The sequence below is a fragment of the Erinaceus europaeus genome, chromosome 1, assembly GCF_950295315.1.
Source record: "Erinaceus europaeus chromosome 1, mEriEur2.1, whole genome shotgun sequence".
In the NCBI taxonomy this organism is placed as follows: domain Eukaryota; kingdom Metazoa; phylum Chordata; class Mammalia; order Eulipotyphla; family Erinaceidae; genus Erinaceus; species Erinaceus europaeus.
The window spans coordinates 81651766-81659401 of NC_080162.1; the positions used below are offsets into that span (position 1 = coordinate 81651766).

Below are 7636 nucleotides of genomic sequence, written 5' to 3' on the forward strand. Positions count from 1 at the left end.
GAGCCGGGGGCTTGAACCGGGATCCTTACACCGGTCCTTGCTTCATGCCACATGCGCTTAACCCGCTGCGCTACCACCTTACTATTATTTCTGTATCTATCTATATTTATATATACTTGGCCATTTTTTTCCTATGGTCCTGCCTTCTCTTCCTTTCTAAATCACATATACTATTTCTGAGTGTCTTTCCCATTTATTTGTTTGTTTGTTTATCTATTTGTTTCCTCTTCATTCTCAGGGTCCTAATGGAATTGGAGTTTAGAGTCCTCTGGTCATCTTCCCCTAACACTTCTCCCCTTCTAAGAGTATGGACCGAAATGCTTTATGGGTACAGAAAGTAGGGGTTCTGGCTTCTGTAATTGCTTCTCCACTAGACATAGACATTGGCAGGTCGATCCATACCCCCAGCCCATCAAAAACTGTTTTAAACAGGAGCACCTGCCCCACTGGGTTTGCTGGGAATATCAAACAAATACCAGCACTCAGCCTGTGCATACAGGTTCTTTTTCAGGGCACAAGTAAGAAAGGGTGCGTTGGGCAGGCTAGTAATTTGAGGGATGACCAATAATCAGCATTTGCTGTGTCTATAACTCACAGCTGAAACTTGACAGAAGATAAGCTATTCAGCCAATCTGTTCCAGGCCCACACTTAAACATTAGTCAACACAAGCTTCTCAGCACAGAAGGCAATATAGGAACCTCCTACTGCTATTTGGAACATGCCCTTTGGGGCATCTCACCCATCCCAGATGCCTCATCAGAGTGTTCTTTCCAGCCACAAAGCCTGTCTAGTGGGAAGGAGACCTGCCAAATGCACATCTCTCCATCTTATAATTCCACTCTAGATTTGGGGCTCTTGGATAGTTGAGCTCTGGGAAGCTCCCCACCTGGTCTTCTCCAGTACAACTTGGGGTTCCCTTCAGTCTGTTTCCTGCCTCTCTGAGTGTCTGCCTTTTCTTCAGCTGACCAGGATGTACCCCAATATGGAACTAGAATTTGAAGTCTCACCTGAATCAGCTCCACTCCTGATGTTCACCCCTGGAAATGTGACCTTCATGCCAGTGATGAATGCCTGGCTCTTTGTCCTCCTGCCCAACTCCTCTGAGCGTGAACCAGTCTGCCAGTTTAGGGTGGTAAGTGTGACCCTAGCTGTGAGCCACAGGCATGAGTCCTGCCCTCACCTGAAGGACTGGGTTGGCAGTTGCTGATGGCTATTTCTTCCTGCCAGTAACATATGTGGGTCTTACATTTATGGTCTGAACAACCAAGTTTCCTGAGGACATAGTTAAACAAATTGTACCTGTTGAGAGTTTCAAGGTCACTTGTAGGACAAGTAAAATAGCTAACTTGTATAGCAAGCCTGTTTTGCCTATGTATGACCCAGGCTCAACTACAGCTCTACCATATTGAAGGAAATTTCAGTGCTATGGTTTATTTCCACCCAGCCACTCACTTATCTCTGTCTCTATCTGAAAAAGTTGGGACAATCTCCAGTGCTGTGGTGTCATCCCTGTCTCTCAGTCTATTAGAATGAAAAAGTTGTTTCAGAAGTGGTGAAATCATGCATGTGCAAGGCCCAGCTCCACACACATACACACACACACAAATGCTGGAGTGACTGGATATCCACATGCAAAAGAATGGAAATGACAGGGGTTGGGTGGTGGCACAGCAGGTTAAGCTTACATGGCACGAAGCTCAAGAACTGACTAAGGATCCCTGTTCGAGCCCCCGGCTTCCCACCTGCAGGGGGGTCACTTCACAAGCAGGTCTATGGGTGTCTGTCTTTCTCTCTCCCCTCTGCCCTCCCCTCCTCTCTTGATTTCTCTCTATCCTATCCAACAATGACAGCAATAATAACAACAACAATGATAAAAACAACCAGGGCAAACAGTAGCCCTCAGGAGCAGTGGATTCATAGTGCAGGCACCAAGTCCCAATGATAACCCTAGAGGGAAAAAAAAAAAAATGGAACTGATGTCTTTTCTTATAGCAGACACAAAATTAATTCCAAATGTGAAAAAATTATGAAGTCTTAGAAAAGATATTAACAGTCAGTTTTCATGACCTTTGGTTATACAGAACCTGCTCAGGTGTTTAGTTGAGACTATTTCTGGTTCTCACCACTTACATTAAAATGAAGATCTGGGCCTGCAAAACAGCTCACTTGGATAGTAAGCTACTTTGCCATGTATGTGACCCAGGTTCAAGCCCAGCTCCTACCATATTGAAGGAAGCTTTGGTGTTGTAGTATGTCTGTCTGTCTGTCTGTCTGTCTCTGTCTCTCTCTCCCTCTCCTTGCCTCTATCTAAATAAAAAAGATATCTGGCACCTCAGCTCACTTTTTTTTTTTTTTTTTTTTTTTTTTTAGTCATCTGTCAGAACCACCCACATCTTTCCCCCTCAGTCTATAATCGTCATGTAAGTGCTTTTGCCTCTGCGTCCCACAACTAGCTGTGTTTTCTATTTCTGGAGATGTGTCTCCTGGACTGGAAGTCAGCTGTTTGCCTACTCAACTGAGAGTCTGAGTCACCCCTTTTTGCTTTTCAGAGCACCAACATCTCCGCCACCATCACCATCAATGCCTACAGGGTTTTTGGCTCAGTGTCCACCGTAAGGTAAGAGGCCATGAGAGGAGGCCAGTGGGTGTTCAGAGCATCCAATGTAGTTTACTGGATGGGGCTGGGATTGACCTGACCTGTGGAACCAGAAATCAGACTCATCCATGTGTTCTCTACATATCTACAATGCCTCCCCAAGAAAGTCAGAAGCCCAACAAAGCTACCAGGTAGCAGAAACACCCATCCCTTTGGGCTCCTGACTTCCTGCCCTAGACAACAACAGAAGAACTGAACCTTCTGCAAAGAAGATAGTTATGAACAATAGTCTAGGGCTAGGGAGACAGCATTAATGTTATGCAAAGGGCTTTCATGCCTGAGGCTCCAAAGGTTCAATTCCCAGCACCACCTTAAGCCAGAGCTGAGCAGTGCTCTGGTTTGCCTCTCTCTCTCTCTCTCTTATTTAAATAAAATATATATAGGTATGTATGACAATATTCTAGTTACAGGAGGTGGGTTTGAAGGTGTGTCTGCAAGAAACTGACAGAGAGATTGAGAAAAACTGTGAATGTTGCACATTCAAAAGTAGAAGAGATTTTTGGATGGAGGCAGGGGGCTTAAAGTGCCCTCAAGTGACTTCATTTACTGGTCATTGCTCAGATACTCAATCCAGAAGCAAAAAAATTTTTATATTTATTTATTTATTTTCCCTTTTGTTGTTTTTGTTGTTTCCCTTTTGTTTCCCGCTTGTTTTCTTTTTGTAGTTATTGTTGTTGTTACTATGTCATTGTTGTTGGATAGGACAGAGAGAAATGGAGAGAGGGGGAAGGCAGAGAGGGGGAAAGAAAGATAGACACCTACAGACCTGCTTCACCGCCTGTGAAGCGACTCCCCTGCAGGTGGGGAGCCGGGGGCTCAAACTCAGATCCTTACACTGGTCCTAGCGCTTTGCACTATGTGCGCTTAACCTGCTGCACTACCGCCGATTCCCCCAGAAGCAAAATTTATCTAAGCAGTGAGTCAATGGGGAGAGAGTCCAGGCTTTAGACAGCGGGGACTACACCACCTGCTAGGGTTGGCACTTGTCCTGGTGGTGGTGGTCTTTCTCCAGAGTTTTCATCTGTGTCACCCATTCCATCCATTCTGGGTACCCCCTGCTGGGTTCGTGGAGGGGTTGGGGGGTGGACGCACAACTAATTCCTGGCTCCATACTTCCATGCCTGTTGGCTGACAGGATGTCCTGACTCCATTAAAACAAACATCTCCAGGGTCTGAGCAGGGGCACACCCAGTAGAGCATGCATTTACAGTGTGTAAAAGACCCAGGTTCAAGCCCTCAGTCCCCACCTGCAGGGGAAATACTTCACAAGTGATGAAGCAGTGTTGCAGGTATCTCTATCTTCCCTCCCCCCTCTCAATTTCTCTGCCTCTATTCAAAATAAATAAATAAATGTAAAATATAAATAATAAAGTAAAATAAACATCTCCTTAAGGGGATCATTAAGAAGAAATACAAGTGGTGAGCATTAGGGGCTTCTGGCGATCCCAGAGTTTGTGGTATGCCTACATGTGCTGGAGCAGCCTCTGCAGCATCAGGGGGGAAGTTGAGGACTTCCACTAGGAGGAGACAGCAAGTGAGAAGAATTTGAGATGAACTCAGAGGGCAATTTTATCAAGGAATTCTCAAAATTCCTCTGCCCTGTAAGCAAATAATATAAAGATCAGTGCTGGGGCCAGGTGGTGGCACACCTGATGGAGTGCACACATTACAGTGCACAAGGACACAAGTTCAAGCCCCCAGCCCCTACCTGCAGGGGGAAAACTTTGCAAGTGATGAAGCAGGGCTGAAAGTGTCTCTCTGTCTGTCTTCCTTTCAACGTCCCTCTTCCCTCTCAATTAAAAAAAAAAAAAAGATTTGTGCTGAGTAAATGGAATCTTGAAACAAGGAAAACCAGATCAGCAACCAAGAAGAAAGTCTTTTCTGGAGGGGAGTGGGGAGATTTGGAGTTCAGCTTATATCTATAATGTAAGAATTGAGGTACTCTACATTATTCATTCTGTGGAGTGCCAGTCATATGCCAGAAATATTTGGCATGTCTCTCTTCTCCATCCTTATTGCCTACTCCCTTACTATAAAAATACATGCCCATGGGAGTCAGGTGGTAGTGCAACAGGTTAAGCACAGGTGGTGCAAAGTACAAGGACCAGTCTAAGGATCCCAGTTCGAGCCCCTAGCTCCCCACCTGTAGGGGAGTCGCTTCACAAGCAGTGAAGCAGGTGTGCAGGTGTCTATCTTTCTCTCCCCGTATGTCTTCCCCTCCTCTCTCCATTTCTCTCTGTCCTAGCCAACAATGACATCAATAACAGCAACAATAATAACTATGATAATAAAAGAACAAGGACAACAAAAGGGAATAAATAAATATCTTTAAAAAAAATACATGCCTATTAAACAAGGGCAACAAAAGGGGGGAAAAAAGCCTCCAGGAGCAGTGGATTTGTAGTGCAGGCACCAAGCCCCAGCAATAACCCTGGAGGCAAAAAAAAAAAAAAAAAACATGCCCATTGCAAGAAGAAAAAAAAAGATGAAAATTACAAAACTATTAAAAAAAAAACAAGCAATACTGTTCATTATGAGTAGTTTCATGCTTCCTTCCAGTCTAATCTTTGTACATTTTACATAACTGAAGACATACTGTACATAGCTTTTGTGCTCTACTTTTTCCAGTTAGTGTTTATACATCATAATTTCTTCAAGATATTAAGCATGCTCAACAAACATTATTTCTAATAATTGCACTTATTATTTCACAATATTTACTTAAAATTTACACCCATGGGCTGGGGAAATAGCATAGTAGTTATGTAGAAGGCTTTTTTTTTTTTTTTTTTGCCTCCAGGGTTATCGCTGGGGCTCAGTGCCTGCACTATGAATCCACTCCTCCTGGAAGCCATTTTTTCCCATTTTATTGCACTTATTGTTGTTGTGATTGTTGCCATTGATGTTGATATTATTGATGGATAGGACAGAGAAATTGAGAGAGGAGGGGAAGACGGAGGGGGGGGAGAAAAGATAGACACCTGCAGACCTGCTTCACCACCTGTGAAGCAACCCCTCTTGTAGGTGGGGCGCCGGGGGCTTGAACCAAATCCTTTGTGCTGGTCCTTGTGCTTTGCACCATGAGCGCTTAACCTGCTGCACTACCACCCAGTCCCTGCAAAAGGCTTTCATGCCTGAGACTCTGAGGTCCCAGGTTCAACCCCCAGCGCCACCATGAGTCAGAGCTGAGCAGTGTTCTGGTTAAAAAAAAAAAAAAAAATGTAAACTCACAAGTTTCACATGCAAAAGCAGCCTTGGGAGACCAGTTCCCAAAAATGGTGTGCACACACACACTGTGGTGAAAATTAAAAAAAAAAAAAAAAAAAAAAGCCCCAGCCTTGTCTTGAGGTGACCTGTGCTTGTGTTTCCTTCTTTCCCCACACAGTAAGCTGAAACTGGAACTGAAACATTCCAAGATTGGCTTCTTCAAAGTAAGTTGTCTTCTCTCAACATTCTTTGAGTGTGTCTCCAGACAGAGGTTTATGGGACTCCAGGCAAAATGACAAGGAGAGGGAGAGAAAACCTGTAGTTTTGCAGGGAGTAAGATACTAAGACTCAGAGTCTGCCACCCAAGAAGGGAACTTCATGGAGCTAAAGAAGGGACAGGACCTGGACATTAAGAGAAGAGTTTGGGGGCAGGAGTAGATAGCATAACGATCATGCAAAAGACTTTCTTGCCTGAGGTGCCAAAGGTCCCAGGTTCAACCCCCAGTGCCACCATAAACTAGAGCTGAGCAGTGTTCTGGTAAAAGAAAAAAAAAAAAAAAGATGAGTTTGGGGCAAGAGAGATAGCATAGAGGTTATGCAAAAACACTTTCATGCCTGGGACACTGAGGTCCCAAATTCATTCCTTGGCAATACCATAAATCAATGTTAAAATAGTATTCTGATTAAAATTTTTTAAAAATTGAAAAAAATAGAAGTATGAACATTCCAGGTTCAAACCTCAGCACCACCATAAGCCAAACCAGAGCTGAGCAGTGTTCTGGTAAAACAAACAAATGTGATCTTTGGAGTAAGCTAGTATAAGCTGGAATCTTATGCCCAGTCAGCTGTGTGATCTTAGGCAAATCACTTAGTTTATCTGAGCCAGTAAATGGGAATAATAATAGCACCTACCTCAATTAGGGGTTGTAATATGAAATGAGGCAGTGAGTTCAGTAAGACCTTGACAGATCTCACACATAATAAATTCTCAGTACATGCCCACTACTATCCTAGTGCCCCAGATATATAATCCTTAGTTTTATAGGACTAATGGGTTTGCAAAGACTCTCATGCCTGAGACTCCAGAGTCCCAGGTTCAAGCCCCAGCACCACCATAGACCAGAGCTGAGCACTGCTCTGGTTTAAAAAAAAAAGGGTGGGGGAGTGCAAGGACCAGCTTAAGGATCCCTGTTCGAGCCCCCAACTCTCCACCTCCCCAGCGGTGAAGCAGGTCTGCAGGTATCTTTCTCTCCTCCTGTCTTCCCCTCCTCTCTCCATTTCTCTGTCCTATCCAACAGTGATGACATCTATAACAACAATAGCTACTACAACAATGAAAAACAAAGGCAACAAAAGGGGAAATAAATAAATATAAGAAATAAAAAATAATAATAAAAAGGAGGGAGGTTTCAGAACTGAAAAGCTTTTGAGATGTGATATGGGCACACATGGTATGTTTTAGTTTTCAGGTGGCCATACCATGATCCAACAAGTTAATATTTCTGCAACAAAATTTTTAAATAGCCACACAATGTGGAATAAATAAGTTGGGTTGACAATTCAGGCCAGACGCTTGCTATCAGATGTGCTTGTGTGCATTTATGAAGTTCAGAGACGTAGGTACTTGGGACTGTGAATAAGGAAGTCTGTAAAGTCATCATCAACTTGTTTTGTTAATGTGATGATGTATCAGTGTTCCCACTAGCAGCTGTTTCTCCCTTGAGCTACTGTTTTTACTTGACCCCCTTGCTCTGGCTCCTTCTCTGTTCCAG

At 43.8% G+C, this 7636-nt stretch overlaps 1 protein-coding gene across 1 annotated transcript; it reads left to right on the forward strand.

Annotated features, from left to right (window-relative positions):
* Window positions 1-964: 964 nt before the first annotated feature.
* On the forward strand, window positions 965-2711 carry LOC103112254 (lipopolysaccharide-binding protein-like). Its single transcript, XM_016187503.2, has 2 exons — window positions 965-1133; window positions 2551-2711. Exons 1-2 carry the CDS (start codon window positions 972-974, stop codon window positions 2620-2622), a joined length of 234 nt encoding a protein of 77 aa, XP_016042989.2. The 5' UTR covers window positions 965-971; the 3' UTR covers window positions 2623-2711.
* Window positions 2712-7636: the final 4925 nt, after the last annotated feature.

What these genes read in the sequence shown, in the direction of transcription:
- LOC103112254 (XM_016187503.2), top strand. Translation starts at nt 972, where the DNA reads ATGTACCCCAATATGGAACTAGAATTTGAAGTCTCACCTGAATCAGCT. An exon ending in CAGTCTGCCAGTTTAGGGTG is followed by an intron (nt 1,134 to 2,550) that starts GTAAGTGTGACC and finishes TTTGCTTTTCAG; the next exon opens with AGCACCAACATCTCCGCCAC.